Source organism: Mercenaria mercenaria, unplaced genomic scaffold (genome assembly GCF_021730395.1).
Source record: "Mercenaria mercenaria strain notata unplaced genomic scaffold, MADL_Memer_1 contig_3755, whole genome shotgun sequence".
Lineage (NCBI taxonomy): Eukaryota > Metazoa > Mollusca > Bivalvia > Venerida > Veneridae > Mercenaria > Mercenaria mercenaria.
In genome coordinates, this window is record NW_026461925.1 from 8499 (window position 1) to 31097 (window position 22599).

The 22599-nt window shown below is 35.8% G+C and overlaps 1 protein-coding gene across 1 annotated transcript in view; it reads left to right on the forward strand.

Moving 5' to 3' along the window:
* Positions 1-379: 379 nt before the first annotated feature.
* LOC128553374 (interferon-induced protein 44-like) overlaps positions 380-22599 on the forward strand; it is a 40467-nt gene continuing 18247 nt past the window's right edge. The window contains exons 1-3 of the mRNA XM_053534514.1: positions 380-466; positions 4438-4632; positions 6986-7129. Coding sequence (XP_053390489.1) covers positions 383-466; positions 4438-4632; positions 6986-7129 — 423 coding nt within the window. The 5' untranslated portion in view covers positions 380-382. The remainder of the gene's footprint in view (positions 467-4437; positions 4633-6985; positions 7130-22599) is intronic.

Consider the following 22599-nt stretch of genomic DNA (forward strand, 5'->3'; position numbering starts at 1 on the left):
TAAAAACGTTCATGTATATTTTGTCTAAACTTTGTCTATTTCTAATTAAAATCTGGATTATAAAAGTAGTTGTAAATGGTATTTTACTGACAACTAACTGTCGCCATACGCCACCAAAATCGTCATTAAAATTCGGACAGAGGCGTGAAGTTGTCAACCTGGATCTCTTCTAGAGATCTACAATCTCCTCAGGAGATCTAACTTGCATATATATTACTTGATCGAGTTCCAGTTGCGCTAAAAGGTTCCTCAAGCTGCAATAACTACCATGGTAACGCATTTATTAACAGAATGAACTACAAAACAATTCCTATTAAAATATAAATTTTGAAAAGGTGGAGGATGATATGCGATTTCATTCTTGTATTTTAATATAGGAAATATGTTTTGGTATGCAAAACCTGAGGCTGAACCAACTTTGTTAGAGAATCCATGGAGACAAACAAAGGGTGAATGGAATGACAAGGTATTGACAATTAAATGTAATTTGAATAATGCCAAATAAATAGAGTTATTATAAGAGTCCCTTGACTTGCAATACCGTGCTCGACTCGACCCTTGATCCTACGAAGAGCTTGCGCTGAGTGTGATTCAGCATAGCAAAATCCATGAGAACCGAATTTATCATTGCAGATGAAGGTACTGCTTTATCGCCCTTTTACCAAATTTGTCCTACCTTCGTGCGAAATAAAGGGCGAAATCTAGGGGTAGAGGTAGAATGAAGTTTGCTTTGTAAAGTCAGTGAAGAAATAGGATTTTAAAACTGCTGGACTTCTTTTTGAACTTTTTTCAAAACGACGCCATCTTTTGTTTTAGAACAAGTACTAAGGACATATTATATGCAAAGATTTATATCAATGAGTTTTCAATAGGCACGCGAGACCACACCTTATGTCTTTGCAGTTACCACAAAAAGTTGTTTATAACGGAATCGCTTAAGGAAGTGGAAAGGAATGTTACTGACCGAATTAGAGTTTTTCCTTTTTATCTTATGTATGATTTTTTGTAATAGTTTTCTATTATGAATCCAACTCTCGAGGGATACGTAAAAAAACAGTTTTCAGTCTTATTTACCTACATCGATTGTCATAGTCCATTTTGATAATAGAACAATAGAAATAGATACATGTATATGTATATAATAAAGCGGACATTAAAGCAGTACCTTGATCTGTAATGATGCATTCAGATATCGTGGATTTTGCCGGGCCGGATCACACTTAGCTCAAGCGCCTTATATATTTCAGTCTCAGCTGAGTTTGAGTTTGAAATTTTAGAATCAATTTTACCAACTTCTAAGTTAAACTCAACTGAGACTGTCCATCTGTACTGAGTAGTCACTTGAAAATATTTATTAACTTAAAATTTAGTTTTAAACATGCTATGTAGAAATAAATAACAAGTAAAGTTTCATTCTCAAACTCAGCTGAGACTGAAAATGTTTCGTGAACATGGGGCCTGGCCTGGCCTGGCCTGGCCTGGCAAAATCCATACGAGCCGGATACAACATTGCAGTTCAAGGTATATAATAGGGTTATTTTCTTGCATACCAGACGGGGATTTCTGGTATCTTTACCGGTGCTGGAAAAATCCATCTTACACCCCGGGGTGGGTGTAAGATGACTCTCGCGCTGTAAATGACGTATAACGAACTACATATATGTAGAAGATTTATGTAATAAATTATAAATTTATATTTTGTTTTAAAAACGGAATAAAAATTCAATACCTTGACAGTTCCTATTGGTCCCTGATAGTATATTTCTCGATTCAAATCACGTTATTTTATCAAAAATTCATAACGTTACGCTGTAACTGATAAAACCAAACCGGAACTGAACATTGTTGTTTGTTTTGAAGCGTCATGACGTCTTTCCTGTTTACGGACGTTGGTTTCCCGCGCTTTGTTTTTATACACTGCCATAAGAAATAGTTCTAAAAAGAAAGCCGTTCGATTGATTTTATTTTTATTATTATTTCTTGAAATCGGTATGCAAGAAAAAGATTCTGACACTGGTTATAGGTGCAGATGGAAATACCCGGCTCTCGGGTAACTGTTTAGGCGGTAACTCGGCTGGGAGCCTAGTTACCGCCTAAACAGTTACCCTCGAGGGCGGATATTCCCATCTACACCTACAACCAGTGAAAGAATCTTATAATAACAGTAGATCGATCTGGGATGCTGTATTCGGCTCGAGTGGATTTTTCCAGATCGGATCTTACGCGGCACACAAGCGCTGAGTGTGATCCGACCTTGCAATCAAAATCAAAGATCTAGCTACTGTTATAATGACCCTTTTATTACATACCTCTACCTTTTTCTTTGTTTTGTTTTAGTGAACGAAATCTTCGATGTTTATCAATATTTAAATGGAATAAAGTGACGTTTTTATGTGTGCTATTCATAGCTATTGAAAGAACTGTGTCAGGTTATGCATATTAATGAAAGTAGTCCGGCATGTACAATACGGAAGGTACCATACGGAATTTAAAAGGTACAATACGGAATTTTTGCATGCCTATTCATATTTAACTGTGAAATACAAGCCGATTTTTACAGAATTTATATAGGTATATAATAAAGCTTAATATTTCACCTAAAAATTGGTGTTTGTGTTGTATACGTCAATACTTCTATGATTTGACGTGGAATTGACTACATCTTGAAAAATATTAATTGCATACCTAAAAACTATTTATTCGATACAGTATCAAAAATATGTACGGTTTTGCAGCAAATTTTACTATATTTTATATGATAATGTTATATATATATTTGCTACAAATAGACATTTGCGAAGTAAGACGAAGTCGACTGCGGACACCCAGGACGATTCGATATAAGTGGGAGGCCAAAAGCGTCTAACATGTACCCCTATAAAGAGTAATAAAATACTATTTTAGAAATTACAGACTCTGAGACCAGATCAAAACTGTTTGGTACAATTAAACTGATTTAAAACTTAGAAAATGTTATTTTCTAACAAAATGTAATCATTTTGTAATGTAATTAATATTTATGATTATGAAAATTAGTTTATTAACATAAAAATGCTGTTATTAAAAGACCAATGCCTTATCTCCATTTTGATACTTTTATCGTTTTATCACCAAATCTGACCAAGATATGTCTGATTTTCATCTATATGGTTATCCTTTCCAAAAATGAGCGGTTGCCATGGAAACAATAGAATCATATAAAGTGCAAAAGAGTTTTTTGATGAAACTATTTTTTATTTTGAAAGAGTTGGTTCTGCAAAACAATTTGGTACCTATGAAAAATATAGGGGTTTTAGGTGCATGGTAGATTCTTCTGGCCCCCGTACTAATATATTTTAAGGTGACCATCTCAACGTAATTAATATAATGTGCAGTAAGAAGAAAACGCCTTTAATTGTGATAGGTCAGGATTACTATGCCACTACTTTGCTGTGGGATATACATTTGGTGTGTCTCTTCGTGCATCCGTCTGTCGGCCAGAGAAAATTTGTATTAAACATATCTCGAAAAGAATTTGACTTACCTTCATTACACTTTACTTAAATGTTGTTCAACATTATAAGCTATACATAGGAGACAATGTGAGCATGTTAGCTAGCGTGCTCGTCAAGCGTCCATCGTCGTTGGCGGACGTAAATAGTTGCTCTTTGAACTCCTCAGAGATCATATATCTGGTAATCGAATTGCAACTTGGTCAGGATGTCAGTCTTGACAATATGTCGGACGAGTTTCAAACTGGGTCAAAAGTTGCCAACTATGTCGCTAGATGTTTGACAAAGAAACCTAGTTTTTAATCCGAGACAATGCATTGCTTAAACTGATCCAGACCTCATGAAGACAAACATATACATGGAAACCGCATCTTAAACATATTCGCACGGCATGTGATGCCATGGAGTAATTGGTGTCATCATGTCTTGTCTTTTAAACTTGGTCCCGATTTTTTCTTATTCATTAATGGAATGAATGTCATACTAGTATTGTTTTGTTTTACACAATTGTAAAACCCGAAACCGAAGAACATAATTCCGATAACGGCCGTAGATATGTGTACGGGGTTTCGGGTTTTACAAGTGTGTAAAACAAAAAAAAAATGACATTTATTACTTTTTTTTTCTTTTTATAGTCATTGTTTCCAAATTAAGTCAAATTATTTCAAATCTCTGTACTGGCAGTATAAATAAAAAGTGAAAAAAGTAGTCCAAACTCGGCAGCACCATAAAAGTTATCCGAATAAATTTATTTTACACAGTTGGAAAAAAAAACAATCTCTTTTATAAAATACCCTAGTTATTCGAAACCTCTCTACTCCAAAAATTGAACAAACATTTGAGATATGTATTATCTAATTAAAATCTACCCTTCTAATCCGAACCTTAACGTTAATTTCGTTAACAAAAAATAATTTATCTGGATTTGTCATTTGTTTCTTTTCAGTACTGCGGAGAAATAATTCAAGAATTAAAGGAATTTGAGGTGGGAGATAAGATAACTAAAGCTCAGTGTTTGCTTCTCGGTCCAGTTATTTCGGGGAAATCGAGTTTTGTCAACTCGGTTATTAGTATTTGCAAAAAGAGGTACTCGAATTCAGCATACACCGCAGGAAGGCGATGGACATCTGTTACTAGAGAGGTACCTTTTTTTTATAAACAATATAATAGTAAATTTTTCATATTCTCGTGACAGTTCTTTTGTTGCAAAGTATGATGATATACAGACATTAAAAGCAAAGGATGATATCGCATCCTGGTAATATTACTAAGGTGATAATCGGGAAGATTATATTATGATTTCAACATAATTTTGCGAGTAGATTATAGCATTCTGGTCCTGATACTTAAAATAAGCTAATCGGACGGATTAAAACATCATTTGAGATTTTCGATATGGGGTGCCATATGGGGATACAGTCGAAACAGGATATCTTTACTAATGCTATGTCTAGTTTAAAGGTTTGACATACATAGCACACATAACAGCTGGAAGATAAGATTGTTCAATCATGCAATGAATTTTTGAAATGAAGTCAGAGTTTTATATTTTCTTAACATTTAGCCTGATAGCAGCAACTGATTCTGTCTTTGCGACCATTGCAGACAATGATGAGCTAGCACATCATTGCAAGCTCATCTTGGTCTTCACTGTTCGCTATTCAGACATTAAATTGTCTCTGAACATCACTTCGAATAATAGGTGGTACTGCCGAAATTGAAAGATTGACTAGTCCATTTTAGAAATATTATGGACTAAATGTTAAGCATTTAGACATTGAAAGCAATTCCCTTGGAGATTTTAACTTATGTAGTAAACAGCATTGTATCAAACAGGTTGTATTTTTGGAGACAGGCATTTATAGCAAATATTGACAACGCTAATCCTTTCGACTGGAAATGGACAAGAGAACTGGCACTTGACTTCAGTTATAAAGCTGCTATCAGTTGAAGAAAATTCATCAATGTTACTACTAAGAATACAGACACAGGCAGATATAAAATTATCTAGCAAATTTGATGTGTACTCAGACATAACATTTTGAAGATCTTGTGCTAGAGATTGAAATACTGGCAAACCTATTAAATAATAATATAATGATAATACAATTCTGATAGTTTCTATCTAGAAAATACAAAATAAAACAATAACAATTTAGTGCCTGACATATCATTTTTCTGATGTTCTATAAGAACAGCATCATTGCAAGCTCATCTTGGTCTTCACTGTTCGCTATTCAGACATTAAATTGTCTCTGAACATCCCTTCGAATAATAGGTGGTACTGCCAAAATTGTTTTAAGCTAATTGAAGTTAGTGAACCGCGTGTCTCCTCCATGATATGGATTCAGCATACCTCAAAATAGTTACATACAAAGTTTGGTGCTTTTTTCACAAAAGGAAACATCTTTTCCCTTTAACCTATACGGTAGTACAACTTAAATGGGTTAAGGCGAAAAAACAGAACCGCAGCGTCATCCCCCTTTCAATTTTAAAATGATGACAGCCCTTCAGACTACATTTATATCTTTATTTTATGATTTTAAAGTGAAATACTGGAATACATCAGTGAAATAGAATTGATATTTAAAGCAGTTAAAATGTCAATTTTATTTTTCACTAGTTCGGAACTGCACTCGAATGCGAAAGAATAGGAATTTTGAAATAATCGAAACTTCTGTCCAAATTTATCTATAGCTCGAACATTTTATCTTGTCCAAACAAACCAAACACATGCGAATGATTTTCAAAAAGAAATAAGCAACTTATTTTCGTATTAATTTATTACTAAAACAACTGATCAACTTAATCATGAAGAGGTACAAAATTAATGAGAATTCATAGTTCTGTCTACTGTGGATCACTCACATTCAAGGAGGTGGAGCAACTGCCAAAATACAGTGACTACTCACATCAAATTATGTTTCTCTGTAACTTACAGACCTGGTATAGCAAAAGAAGATGTAATTTTATGACATTGTGTTTTTTTTCTCTTCTTTAATGAAGAAATTAACTATTTTTTCGGATTCATGCAAAATGAACGACAGAATATGTTCGGCAAATCCATGAATCGCGCTCATTTGCCGATTCTATTCCGTCGTTCATTCCGCATGAACTCAGAAAAAAAATCATTTTTTGCATTGACATGATATTTCCTTTCCATTTGTAAACAAGGTTATATTATAAATTGTACATATTTTGTTGCATTTAACATTAAAGTCAGCCTGCCGGCCATTCTATTTACCAGACGGAACAACTACAATGTCATCTTAGGAACGGTCTCCCTGACGTACATGGACATCGTCATAACAGCGGCGCGTTATCGCCAATACCTGTCAATTAAACGGAAATATACAAATGGCGTGGTTTAGTCTACTTAAGACGCATATGTTGTCGATTTAACATCAGTAAAACAAATCAAACAGATATTCTTTAAATATTTCAGTCAATGTAATGAAAACCGTTTATAAGTGTCATATTATTTTGTATTTTAGTACTTTTCCTTTGACTGTGAGGATGAAATTGGGAAAAAATTCTGCCTCTGTGACACGGCTGGAATGATGGAAAAAGAAGAACATGGCTTTAACGTCGAAAATATTGTTTTTCTGATAGAAGGAAACGTAGAAGACGGCTACAAAGTAAGTTGTTGAGAATTATTGATATGTATTGCGTGGAGAATAAAGCATAACAAAACAAAATATTCAACGTAGATAAGTTTATGCTTTCCAGACTTTCCTTTATAAGAATGCTCATATAGCGTTTTGAACCCTGGTAGAGTTTCAAAATGTAAAAGTCTCTACAGACACAACAAAAATATCAACTTTTAATCAATGGGAATTATGCAAGCATGCTCTAGGATTCCTAAATGGACCCGAAATACACTAGGGGACTTAATGCATGTTTTTTCACTAACGTTGACAAAAAACGCGGAGTGTCTTTCCGATAAGAAACAATAATATAAAGTTTGCTTTTAAAAGGAAAATGTTTGGCTATTTGAAAGCTGACATCCTTCATTAAAAATACCTCTTTTAAACACTTTTGACTTTGGCCACAACGTAAGCGGAGATATTGGCGGCAATTTTTTCTCTGAGATACACAATTTGCAGATTACATCATTTCATGGTTGTGCTTACTATGACAGGTATAAATGTCTATAAATTCGTTACAATAGTAACTAAAATTATAACGGAATATGTGGAGTCAGAAATGAAACGTTAATTTTCAATAAAATCTTAATATATGTAATTCATTTATATTTTGTTATCATTAGAGAGGTCTATCAAGACCTCACCATAGTGTTGGTTTTCAAACTAGGAGGATTTAGACTAATCTATTATTTTACGCTGTTATATTTCACTTTCAAGCGCAAGTTATGTTGAGCCAGTCTAAAATGGCCCAATGCACTTGCGCACTTGTAAGTAATATTTGGAATCCTCAAAGACGACAATAAGAAATTTAAAAATTTTAAAGTTTGAAATAAAGAAATATAGTGTAAAACTATTGTTACAAATGTTAGAAACGGTTCAGTTATTGATAGCAAAATATATAGATAGATATTTACTATTCTTTGTTCGCGGTATTCAAAGACATGACTATGCATTGAATCACGTTAAGATATATTTCGTTCAATGAAATAAATATTTTGTTTAAGTGACGTTTCGTTTACCCTTAGACTTGTCCCCTTCGAACTTCGAAAAAGTAATATAATTATAGTGGGAAGCTATTTTGATTGGGAACCATTATAGGACAGAGAACACGATTAGTTTACCCTGTTCGTTTGGGCCACAGAAGATCTGCCAGAATAAGAAGAGCTCTTCCGAGATGTTCGATTGTGCACTAGAACAAATAAAATGTTTAGAATTTCTTTTTCAAATAGCACATTAACATTAAAAATCTCTGAAAGAAGTACATTTAAAAAAGGAATGATACATTTTTTCACTTCCGGAAGACGTCCGTTCGAATGAGACTTGTAACGTAACACAACACGAGTCTGAACGTTTTCGATGTTTATTTACACAGTAGAATAGTTCGTACATAACTTTCATAATTCTTTTTGTAACTTCTTAAGTCTTAACAAGTGTCATATTTAAAACCTAACTTAATATCTACGAGACCATTTCCTAGGTCTCGGTCCGGAAAACCGGCCTAAACCTGGTCTGCCTTAGACCCTTTCTGACTCAGATATCTAAAACAGCAATATATAGCAATTCTCTAACATCAGTTGACAATTTGACGTATAAAACGTGTGGGTTTGATATAATAAACAATTACATAAATGCATCAACAATATATCAACTTGACAGGTGTGTAGCTAGTGTACTGTCTATAACCTTATATAACAATTTAAACAAATAAAATAATCTTTGATTATTTTACAGACTTTTTTCCAAGCTTGTCTAAAGCTTCTCGGTAGCTATTCTCTTAGGCCAAAGGAGGTTGATCATATCCAATATCCTGAAGATGCCTTATTGATTTTGAAATCATTAGGTCGTGATTACAGTGACCTGGACCAGGAAAGAAGTTTCCAGACTATAACCAAAAAAAGCTTGGGCATAGGATCTTTAAACCTGATACGAAGGTTTGCTATCACCGACAGAATGATGACCCCTAATAGATCACAGTGATCTGCATTGGGGAAACTGCTTTTGTGATATAGCACAACCTATCGAATAACGAGAGACATCTGTGTCCCTGATATAACTTTAATAGGAGCAACACTGGACCTCTCCTATGTTGCTTTTTTAAAAGAAGCCTTCTTGTATTATTTGTTGTTAGTGAAACACCCTCGAATAATTAATAGACTGTCATAAAACGCAAATGCCCGTTGGTCCGAAGCATGTATGTGTGACCAATAAGTGGACTCCTTACATCCTGCCGCTTGGATACATTCTGCCTCTCGGCTTCTTGTAGTAGACACGACTACATTCGGGAAGGCAAAATAACAAGCTATAAGCAAAACTATGAACTAAATTCTCATTTGTTATATAAACATGGTATTCATTTTGTCGATTTAAGAGTTTTAGATGAGAAATACACTATTAAAATCTGATAGTGTATTATTTCCGTTCAAAACCATAATTATCATAGTATACATGATAAGGGTAAGGTGTAACATGTATACAGTAAAGGCACATTCTTTCTGGTCTGATGCCTGTGAATTTCACATCGATAAAAGTATCGAATCCATGATAGCTTTCTGCAGCAGAGGCACCACTTTTACCGTCATTTGGTTTTCTTCGTAATTCGGGTCAACCATTTTGTTTTGTTGACGTGCAAATATAATATCGGTGAAAGGACTTTGTCATAATAATTTTACGGAGTTGGAACTAGCGTACTTTTGTAGGTGTTCGCGCTATTATAACTTAAAACGCGTAAAAAGTGATAAATGAATTAGTGTTACTTAATGTCAATAAATTTCCATGAAATGCGCAGGAATGTCTGAATTGTATTATACGTGGATGTCATTTATTTTGAATTATCCGTTTGACGGGTCGTAATACGTTAACTTTAAGTTTTGCCGCGGAACGCGCATTTGTGAAAAGATGTTTTAACAGCACGTGAGCGCGAGAATTTCTCTGCAATCTTTATCTGCACTTTTTATCTCCTTCTGAAATATCTGTAAAAATCCTTTTGATGCAAAAGAATGCATCCAAAAAGAATAATAGCAGACTCGGTTTGGTTGAGTCTATTCATGACAGGTAATGAAATGTTCAACACCTCTCACGCCCCCTAGCACCGGCTTAAGCGGAACTCTATTACAAATATGTTAAATGAACTCTATGATCCCAAAGGACCAGAAAATATAACATCACTAAATCCAAGTACGAGGCCGTATGGCACTTAAAGATTGCTGTTGTGATAGTGAATAAAATCTGTAAGATGATCATTTGGAAGTAAAGATTGCAACAAAGAAGAGTAAGAACAGACTCGCTTTAATTGAGTCTGTTCGTAAGGGGTAATGAAATGTGCAATACTCTCACGCCCCGTAGCACGGGTTAAAGCGGAACTCTATTATACATATTGTTACGGTCCGGCTATGTTTCAATTCAATTTATGTACGTATCTGTGGTAACGTGTCAACGGCTGCTGGACTCGTTTAGTTGATCTTTTAATAAGGTAGTTCTGCACGTTTGATAGACCGGAAGTGATGACATAACGTTATTTATCCGGAAAACGTAGAATAAAGCCTGAATTCGGTGTACGGAAATGAAAATCAGTTTATGAATTAAAGGCAACCTGTGAATAAATTTATTAAATTGTATTAGTCTCTATATTTCTAAAGTTAAAATATGATATTAAAACATCTGACACGTTAAATAATTCAAAATAATGTCTAAAATTTAGCTTCAAATAGGCGGTTTACTTTAATCATGGCCAAATATCTCAGAATTAAGCACAGGAACCTATACATTTTATTTCATTATATTATAGGCCATATATTTATTAACCACTGTGAGAAGTTTCATTAAAATCTACATTGTGAAAAATTTTCTATTCTCGAAAATGTTATGAAAGTTGCTATTTTCCCATAGACTCCCATTATGAAAAAATTGCGTGAGGTCCAAAATTTTCAGATCAGTCTAGCAAAAAATCAAGCACACGACCCTATCCTTTTTATTTGCTGAATTTTCTAGGTATATTCTGAACTTTTGAAAAATCAGAGTTTAATCAAATTCTACATAGTAGAAAAAAATTCGATCCAAACGTGCAGAACTACCTTAAGACGGACTAATATTCGATAACAATAATTACAGATGTTCAATTATCTGTCATGCGAGCTCGTAGAGGTGATCTTTTACCTAGACGGACAAAGGCTTGATCACAAAATTATAGAACACTCAAAGTACAAGCATCTGTAGCTTCTGTAATATTGATGTAGGTATGCTGGGGAGTAGCAGATAAATGCTTAGGCTACTTAAGTGAGGCCGTACTCCGTTATTTATAGAAAGAAGAGCAATACCGTTAAAATTTTACTGATTTTAATAGATGCCTATACTCTTGCTTAACGGCTTGATAATTTCTAACATGTCGAAAATATGTTTATGTAGATCTATAATTTATGCTTCGAAACGGCACACACTTCTGACGTTAAAATTCCTCCGTAGAAATATACGGCTTTCTTTACAAAGATCTTGTTTGAGTCAGTGACCAGTATTAACTACGAAAATAATTAGAAAATAGATCATCTACGTTTCGAAAAATACGTATCAAATTCTAAATATTGAAGACTAGTTATGTAGTGTTCTTGCTTAATTCCAAAGATGTAACTGGAAAGTCAAACTGGTTTAAGTATCATTTAATTTCTCCGCCGTTACATGACTGAAATACTGTTGAAAACGGCGTTAAACCCAAAACAAACAAAATCATTTAATTTCGTTAATTACAGTTCTTTAGCCGTAACGTATGCTAGAAAGTTGATTGTAAAACTGACTGCAGTCCAGCATTTCCAGCCCTATTTATACTAAATCTAAGGAAACGAACAAGAACCTGTTCGGAAAATGTTCAACGGTTCGTTTTGGTTGACGTCTAGCGTTCGACGTTCGAAAATCACTCGATTTACGTTCGGAAACGATCAATGTTTGTACGGACGAACGCTGTCGACCAACCGAAACAACCAGAGAAAATACGATTTCAAGCTAAAACTGAATGGAACTTGGATAGAAAATTACAGTTACATACAGAAATAGCTTTCTTAAAATGATTAATACCATTGGGTTTCCGCCAAAATAAATCTTTTGCCGAAACAAAGTGATTTACAGTAATGTACCCGATATACTGGAAGCAGTTGCTAATGACAACGGAAGTTATAAAATTCCATCATGCATCAATGATCATGGCTGACGTAAACATGATAGATACATGTGAACTAGCAATAAATAAATTACAGTTACATACAGAAATAGCTTTCTTAAAATGATTAATACCATTGGGTTTCCGCCAAAATAAATCTTTTGCCGAAACAAAGTGATTTACAGTAATGTACCCGATATACTGGAAGCAGTTGCTAATGACAACGGAAGTTATAAAATTCCATCATGCATCAATGATCATGGCTGACGTAAACATGATAGATACATGTGAACTAGCAATAAATGCAGCTTTATTGCAAAGTGTGCGCCGTTTACGAGTTAAAACACTGGTAATTATCTAAATTAGTAGCATATTTCATAACCCTAGTTGCTTATAGCGTGGCATTAAAGTTTGTTGGCATAATAACCATCAGTTGCATCACAACAACAACAATAACATCATGTAACGATACGAATGGTAGGGTATATCATTACCTCCCCCCCCCCCCCCCCCCCCCCCCGCCCCTCTCTTATAAAGGCAAAGCTCCTGCTGCCTTACCTACATACTTTAAAGTTAAATTGGATATGTTATTCTGGACTAGAACGTTTAAAACAGAGTAAACAACAATTTACACCAAATCCTTAAGTACCCGTTAAAAGTTTTCTGTAACAACAATAGCCTCATAACACACATGTCATTTCCTCTAAAAATTCGAAATTCAATACGCAACACACAGTTCAATCAGTTCCACTTCCGACTTCCGAGTTCGCATACACACTGTATGAAGGTTATTAAATGACCGCGAAATCTCCTTAAAGTCAGCGTTTATTTATTCGCTGTTTAAATTGACTGATATATCACTGTTCAAATTCATTTAAGATTTCTGGTTAAACTAACACCTTTTGACAGTCTGAATTCAAATATTTTCAGAAGTTTCATACTGAATTCTATTCTAAGAAACCTGATAACAGTTTGTTGTAAGTGTTGCGCGACAGTCCAATTTAAAGTTTTTTTCACGACACTTTTTAAGGGCTTTACGTTTTCTTTGCCGTTTGTCATTTTACTGTCCGTGGCTCGATCTTGAGTCTGTTGTGCTCGCTTCAACATAGCAATTTTTCTCTCAATTCTGGAGCGCTCGCCAACAACTCTATCAAGGGTCTTGTCCTGACATCTTTGCGCGTGTGATCCTATATATAGCGTCCACTATACGCTTGGTGTCATCATTTATCGCTGCAACAATGGCATTCAGAACAGCGTTCATGACTTTCGTCTCCTACTCTTCTTAGGTGCAGGTCCATCTGCAGAGCTTCCCCCTCTGGCACCACTGGTGCAGAGGTTGTGGCCAGCGGTGTAACGTTGCTGGCATCTTGCATCAGATGGTCCTCCTGATTTATATATATCAGGTTATGTAGGATATGCTCTGTTCCTTTCTCGTCCAGACATGGGGTGTTCAAACTTGCGTTTGGCGTCTTGGTTGTCATGACTGGAGTGTACAGGGTAGGTGCGATGCTTGTAGTTGGAGGCTTGCTCTCCACCTTACGGCAGACTGAAGTACAGAATGTGGGTGCAGTGCAAGTGGTCGGAGGCTGGCTCTCCACCCAACCAACGGTTGGAAAGTGCAGGGGAAGTGCAATATTAGTGGCTGGAGGCTGGCTTTCTACCCCACTAAAGGCTGGAATGCGCATGGATGGTGCAGTGTTCGCGGTTAGAGGCTTGCTCTCCACCCAAAGGGCGGCCAATGTGCTCAAGGTAGGTGCGATACAGGTAGTTGGATGCTGGCTATCAAAGACTTGAACATGCAGGGAAGATGCAGTGTTAGTGGTTGGAGGCTCGCTCTCAACCGCACCAAAAGCTGGAATACGCATGGAAGGTACTATGTTACTGGTTGGAGGCTGGTTCTCCATCCTTTCAAAGACACTTGTAAGGTCCCATGCATTGATGGTGATCAGATTAAATTACTCTCTTTCTGGGATTGTGCTGTGCTCTGCGCACCAATCGGTTGTTATGTCGACACAGCCGGGTAATCACTCGAGCCAACCAAAGTATAGCCGGGATATAACTGTGGCAAATATTTGTTGCGCAATTTGATGTCCTCATTGACACTGTAACGTTAAGTGAGATTCTTCTACGAGAACCAACGGGACTAAACAACGGTCCCTGCTTTACACTAGCCATCCCACCGGGCAGCACTAAACCATCTGCCGTTGTTACGGTATCGTCCTCCTCATCTCCAAAGACTCCATCAGTTTCTTCTAGACGGTCTTCTTGGGAGATCATATGCTTTACGTGCCACCTGTATGAGTCCTCTCGGCTAAGGACCACCATGTCTTTGTCGCTCATGTATATGGGATGCGGTGCCTTTTTCAGAACTTGGTTGTAGTCTGGAGTGCCCCTCTTAGATTCTTCATCGCGGTGTCATGTATATTTCTTGATGTGAGCCAACAGGGTATCCTTATCTTCGCACCGGAAAGAACAATATGTTCAGTAGTACGGCACCCGATCCATCGGTATATGGGTTTTCAGAATATGCCCCACCATTCTACTCTTCCGTTTGATCTTACTGCAGTGGCGGCATCGGTATGCTCGTCCTCTGTTTTGGATTAGCGGTAACATCGTGTTCTGAAATTATATTGGAAGGGCCTTTTGAGTTATATGCATTCGTAATTTAAAGACACCTAGCCACTGACTCCTGTAAGTGTTTTAACCATCGCGCACGTTTAACTTGTTCTGCGACGTCTAGCTACGTAGTTAACGTCCGCGGAGTTGTTCATTGTCGTGAAAATTGTGTGATATTGTATACACTTTAAGGATTCTATACCTTATAATTTTCATTATAAACAAACATTGTATTTTACACTTTATCATTTTGTACTCCGATATCGTATGAAACCATTTACACCATTTATTTTAGTAACCTTATTTATTCCGTCAGTTTATGAGGCTTTTACATACTCCAGGTTTATATAAATACTCTTTTACATCCTTCACCTTTTATACTATTTGCATAACTTTTATCCAAGTTTTCTTTTTTATTGTTTGTAAAAATACAGTCCTTCTGAAGAACAAATTTAAGCTCAAACACAGTTAACATCATAAGTTTATTCGCAATGTCTTTTAATATACTAGTATAGTTTTCTAAAAACATTCAGAGGCATTAATTACTTTGTAGTATATACATATAAACCTATAACACAGTTTTACACTTTTACATGGACATTGAATTTCATTGAAAATATTAAGTTATGTTTCTGTTTAAGCAAAGAAGCAGTAACATGTCGTGATGAACGGTCCTTGTTGTTCCGTTATGGTAAGCTTTCTCTGGTTTAGGAGTGATCCCAGGCCTTCGTATCTCGTGCAGACACCAGACTACATCATCTACTTTGTAGAAGTAGAAAGACAGTTTTGCATCATGAATATCTTTTCTTCTTTTTCCACTGGTTGCAAAATGCTTCCTCGCGCTACATCATGGGCGTGCAACAGTTTGTTTCTCAAACGCCGAACATACTCGCTTTCATTTTGGAGTGATGCGGTCACTGCCTCAGGGTGGTTGAACATGAGGTCGGCTGGCAATCGCATTTCACGGCCAATACATAAAAGATTTGGCGAAAGGCCTGTCGCTTCATTTAGCGTACATCGGTATGCCCCAGCTAAGCAGCCTAGGTTAAAGTCCCACTCTTCTTGTTCACCCGCTAGACGCCCTAACCATCTTTAGAAGTGTCCGGTTGAACCTTTCGCACTGTCCGTTGGCCCTCGGATTTCTAGTTCTTGTCCTTGATTTTCTGATATCCAACATCTTGCAGAGGTCTTTAAACAGCTTACTTTCGAAAGCGGATTCCTGATCAGTATGGATGGAAAGTGGACATCCTCAGTGCGAGACAAAATCTTTCAATACTCTTGAGGCACATGTTTCTGCTGTTTGGTCTGGGACTGCTAATATTTTTACGTACTTAGTGAAGTGATCTGTCAATACAACACTATACCTATTCCCTCTTAGTGTAATTGGAAACGGGCCGGTGAAGTCAATTGCCAAGATATCCCAGGGAGCACCTGCCTTCAGGGAACCCAATGGAGCTCTTGGATTTCTTGGCGGTTTCTTATCTGCCGCGCATGTATCATAGCTTCGAACATATAACTTTATATCCTATATTATCTGATGCCAGTGATAGTGCTGTGACATTTTGGCTTTAGTCTTTCTTACCCCAAGATGGCCGGCAATAACCGGGTTGTGCATGTGAAACATGACCTCATCTTTCAGCTGCTTTGGTACTATAAGCTGTGAGGTCTCACTGCTAGTATCTGCTTTACTGAATAGCTTGTAAATGACATCATCTGTTACTACTAGTGAGTCCCACAGTGTTAGGTAGTACCTGGCAGCATGGCTTTTACCAACCATTGTCTCTCTCCCTGCATATATCGCACGCTATTTTGCACATATCGATTTCGAGATACATGTTGACGTATATATATCTATTTATATTATAAGTAACTCACGTCCATGTATGTTTTTACTACAATGATTAAAAGATTTAAATTACATTTATCCCCGTTAAATTTTTAGAGAATTTATAATCGTAAAATACATATAAAATCGAATTATCATCAACAAAAATGACGAAAAATGTAACGTTACGCGTAACAATGTGTTAGTACGGCAGTCGTTCTTTTTGACGATACATCTGTCAATTTTAAAAATATCTGGACAAAATAACCAGCAGACGACATTGAATTTTGCCGCGCATTATTCAATGCGTTTATTTTATGTCATATCCGTATTTACTCGCTTTAACAAAACCTTCACGGCTTTTCCTACAAGCGTTACGTTCGTCATCCTGGTACGTATTTATTTAATTATATTGTAATAATTTATCGGAAAAAATACCAAAACATATACTATCATAAAATGCATACATTAACAATTATGTACATGTTTAAAGCAATAGTCATTAACAAGTATTAAACGACTACGGTATATTTTAAAAAATTACATACTAAAAATGTTACGTCAAAAAGTCCATTTCAAAAGAGAGTTTCCCCATTTTATGCGAGTTACTATTGAAAGTTGGCATTCATCTTTATAGATGGCTAAATGTGAATTGTATGGACTTTCTAAAGATATCTGCTTATCTTGTTAGTATAAAACTTTCATGAACCATCATTCTGTGAAAAAATTACATCGTTTACAGAAAAGCTGCAATTATATATTAGATTGCATAACGTGACGTCGTATAATTTCAATTTGCTGTACATAAAAACGCAACGTTTTTGTTGATTTTATTAGGTCGATTTCTATTAAATAACTTTAAAGTATTTGGTTCATTTTACAAATTTGTGACGCATATTATAGATCTTTATTATCTTTCTTCTATATTTTCAGTATCTTCGAAATATTTTTTCTGAACATTGTGCCTAGCAGTAAACTTAAAGTATGAAAGTCTCATCTATGATAAATGGAACATACAACTTTTACATTTAAATCTAAGGTCCCGTTCAAAAAAATAATGTTCTGTAAGAAAATTTAAAGTTGTACTGGACCTATAAAGAAAGAGAAAATTGCATGGCAAGCGTCATTTTATTTGATGTGCCACGTAAATGGAATTATTTTTAAATTACTTTCTCAACGAATTTATATTACGTATAGAGTTGATTTTACGTGATTTCATCATAACATTTACGCATATACATATACATGTATGTATCATATATAGTTTTCAAAAGTAGAACAGTCATTCTTGGATAATTTTCTAATATATATAAATCAAAGAGGGGAAATATACTTTTATGTTCTAATGAGCACACAAAAAGAATAAAAATCATTAGGCAAATTGATGTTGTCTTATTTAATAAATTTCAAATGAAAAGAAGTCTGTTTCGTCCTTAGTCCCTCACTCACATGGTCACACAATAACTACTCCCTCGCCCCCTCACGTAGGTCATTTTACTGGTTTTTGATGTTATATAGCAGTAACTCGGTCAAAAATGTGCAGTGTATGCGGTATGCGCAGTTACAACGATGATACGTGAAGTTACGATTGAAAAATATCGCGTCCCCATCGTAACTTCCCGTATCGCCACTGTCGCAAAATACCTTGTAAGAGAAAATGCGAACGGGACACTGTACTCAAACAAATACATATACTTAGTATTTCTCATGTGTGATTCCGCCAGAGTTCTGTTAACTAGGAATTGTTTGTCATAAAAAAGACATAAGACATGACCATCTTCTTTGGACTTTCAGATACCCACCCCCTCCCTCCCACACACACACACACACACACACACACACACCCACCTCCTCCCCCCCCCCCTCCCCCCACACCATGTCTGAGTAGTGCGGAGAGGCGAGAGTGGTACCGCCAAAAAGAACAAAGCAGAAACAAACCACTTGAACAGAAACGTGAACGCAAGACGCAAGATGCAGAACTGTGACTAGTATCGGATATGAAGTTTCAAGGTTTTCCGCACAAATATAAAATATAAAAAGCTGATTTGACATTTTGATGCTTTACATGTTTTTTGAATAGATATAAAGAAATCCTCAAACTTAGATACCGAACTATGTTTTTTCCTGCTTATAATGCGCGGTCTTTAATAAAGACAATAAACAAATTTAATCGATAATGCCGTTAGTTATTACTATATTATGATGGTGCACACAATGTCTGTACGCATATAGATTATGTAAGTATGTCTTAAGCACTGAGATTATTAAACTTTTTTTACATTTAATTTCATTTTGAGCACGAAACATTTTTCATCTGTAGTGTCGCACATGATGTGAATAAAAAAATGTGTTATTTAAACAGTACTTAAGCTGGTTGTAGAGAACTGGGTATAAACAATCTATTTATGAAATAATAAGTTCCCAATCGTTGTTTAACGTAGGGTAACACGTGTTTTGATTTCTTATGCATAAGAATGTATGAGCCGCGCCACGTGAAAAACAAACATAGTGCGTTTGCGACCAGCATGGATCCAGACCAGCCTGCGCATCAGGATCCATTCTGTTCGCCAACAGTTTCTCTAATTCCAATTGGCTGAATTTAGCACGAAAAAAAGGTTTTAATCCACAGGACCTGTTATATTCTTAAATGCATAATGTAATTCTCTAAAATTAACTGCTTTACGGTTTAATGAAAATATTTTTTCAAATATTCTCTTGCGACAGCCCTGCCTGATCACTGTTGATGCTAGGTTTGTTAACGTCCGGAGGTTGATATAAATGTTTGCGATAAACAAGGTACAACATGGTAAAATTAATTGCAGTTTGAAATGCGTATATATTTAATTTCAAGAAACGGGCGGTAATAATTAATGATAAAAAACAACACTGATAATAACAATCACAATGTGTTCAAAACAATGATTGTAAATTAAGATACCATTAAAGAATATGCAGAGTTATCTCGACGCATTTTTTGCTACTTATTTTCTCAATTAGTAATTTGACGTCAAATTGACGTCAAAACGAGGTTACGCATTTGTGCAAAATAGCGTGCGACGTACGCCTGGCAATTGCTGTTCATTTCGACCCTTCATCAGGAAACCTATATCGAGGTCATTATGTTGATAATAGGCTACATTATTTGGCAGACTGGAGCCCAGCAATGTTTGGACTTTCGGTCGAGCCACAGTACCACTTCCGGCATTTGATTTGCTTGGCCGCAAATCACTGGTAATTGCCCTTACACTTAAAACATTACCCTCGTCCAGGGCAGTTTTGCCCTGTTCTGTAAGTTCGCCCTCAGCTTGACTTTTGAACTCGATATGTTGGATGCTCTCTGTACACATTTACGGCATGGTCCAAACTTGAGAGGTTCGGTCATGTCCACTTTGTGGCAGGTGCAATCTCGGGGCATCCGGCAACGTGACAAAGCGTCACAGTAACCTTGCTTGTTACCTTGCCGTTACTGGATCTCAAAGTCATATGGAACTAGTATTTCCATCCAACGAGCAATCTTACCGCTTGCCTCGCGAAGACTGAACAGCCAAACTACGGCTTAGTGATCGGTGCGGACTAAGAATTTCCTACCGAGAAGGTACTGTCTAAGTACTGTATGAAGTAGACTACAGATAGAAGCTCTTTCTCCGTAATGCAGGAATTTCTTTCTGCTTTATTGAGTGTACGGCTGGCTTAAGCTATTACTCTTTCGCGGTCCTGCTGTATCTGTGCCAACACACCTCTGATACCAACACCTGACGCGTCTACGTCTAGAATAAACTCGCCTCCGCCGTTCATTGGATATCTATTACGTCTGGACTAGTTAGCGCCATCTTTAGATCGTTGAATGCCTATTCAGGCTGATCACTACCAAATAGAATGTAAGCTTCCGCAGGTCTAGTCACAAGTAGTCCAAATATAAATAGTACTAATCTTTTTTCCTTTCCTAGTGCCTTTTCTCAACAGCAACGTGTTTACTTTTACCCTACCTCGTTTCAGTATGTATTTATTTGCATTTTGTCGAAATCGGCATGTTCCTATCGCATTCAATGTAAAACTGACGACGTAAGAATCTAATGTTTTGAAAAGAAAAATTGAAAGAAGCGAAAAGGAGTAAATTTAGCGGGTTGTATTTAGCGAACTGTGGTTCTATATAACTATATAAAAGTTAACATCCCCTTTTCATTTTGTTTTCCTAAAGTAGCGATATAGTTCTTTATGGGAATATAAGTCTCTGAAAATCTGATATGCTAGAAAATGTCGAAAACCCGTTTTAAAGTGAATGAATTTTATATAAAATAAAGAACAGCCGGATTTAGTGGTGTTCAGCCTATAATGGGCACTGCATGTTTTTTTGCCGAACTCCTCGAAAATGAATGGAAAGGCCATTAATCTAATCTTAATGACGTAAAATGGTGATAAATGGCTAAAAATTCTTTATTTTCTTGTATTTTTGGATTTTAGATCCAATTTTTAACCAGGTGGCTCTATTTTGGTCCGTTTTAGGACCTAGTAAATGCACTTTCTCGCATTTTAGCACTACAATTGTCTTAATATCATTAAAATTAGCATGTTTCTGAATAAAAATGACAAACATCGTAACGATTAAATGGATCTTGACTAAAAATTCTACGAATAATGTAAAACAAATTGAAATAATGGTTGCACAGGGCTAAATTTCTCATATTTTTGGGGATGGAGGTGACCTGTAATGAATTGTCATTTCTCTATATTTTCTCAATATTTTGCAACAAAAATAAGCAGAATCATTGTAAAATAGATGTACCTTGAGAATGAATGCAAATTCACGAAAAAAATCAAACAAAAACATTTTCTTATACGCTGATCACTGCCAAATAGAATGTAAGCTTCCGCAAGTCTGGTCACAAGTAGTCAAAATATAAATAGTACTAATCTTTTTGCATTCCCTAGTTCCTTTTCTCAAAGCAACGTGTTTACTTTTACCCTACCGCGTTTCAGTATGTATTTCTTTGCATTCTATTGAAATCGGCATGTTCCTATCGCATTCTATGTAAAAATGGCGGCGTAAGAATCTAATGTTTTGAAAAGAGAAATTGAAAGAAGCAAAAAGGAGTAAATTTAGCGGGTTGTATTTAGCGAACTGTGGTTTTCTTATATAAAAGTTAACACCCCATTTCTTTTTGTTTTCCTAAAGTAGCGATATAGTTCTTTATGGAAATATAAGTCTCTGAAAATCTGATATGCTAGAAAATGTCAAAAACCCGTTTTAAAATTAGTGAATTTTATATAAAATAAAAAACAGCCGGATTTAGTGGTGTTCAGCCTATAAGGGGCACTACATGTTTTTTGCCAAACTCCTCGAAAATGAATGGGAAGGCCATTAATCTATTCTAAATGATGTAAAATGTTGATAAATGGCTAAAAATTCTTTATTTTCTTGTATTTTTGGATTTTAGATCCAATTTTTAACCAGGTGGCTCTATTTTGGTCCGTTTTAGGACCTAGTAAATGCACTTTCTCGCATTTTAGCACTACAATTGTCTTAATATCATTAAAATTAGCATGTTTCTGAATAAAAATGACAAACATCGTAACGATTAAATGGATCTTGACTAAAAATTCTACGAATAAGGTAAAACAAATTGAAATAATGGTAGCACAGGGCTAAATTTCTCATATTTTTGGGGATGGAGGTGACCTGTAATGAATTGTCATTTCTCTATATTTTCTCAATATTTTGCAACAAAAATATACAGAATCATTGTAAAATAGATGTACCTTGAGAATGAATGCAAATTCACGAAAAAAATCAAACAAAAACATTTTCTTATACGCTAATCACTGCCAAATAGAATGTAAGCTTCCGCAAGTCTGGTCACAAGTAGTCAAAATATAAAT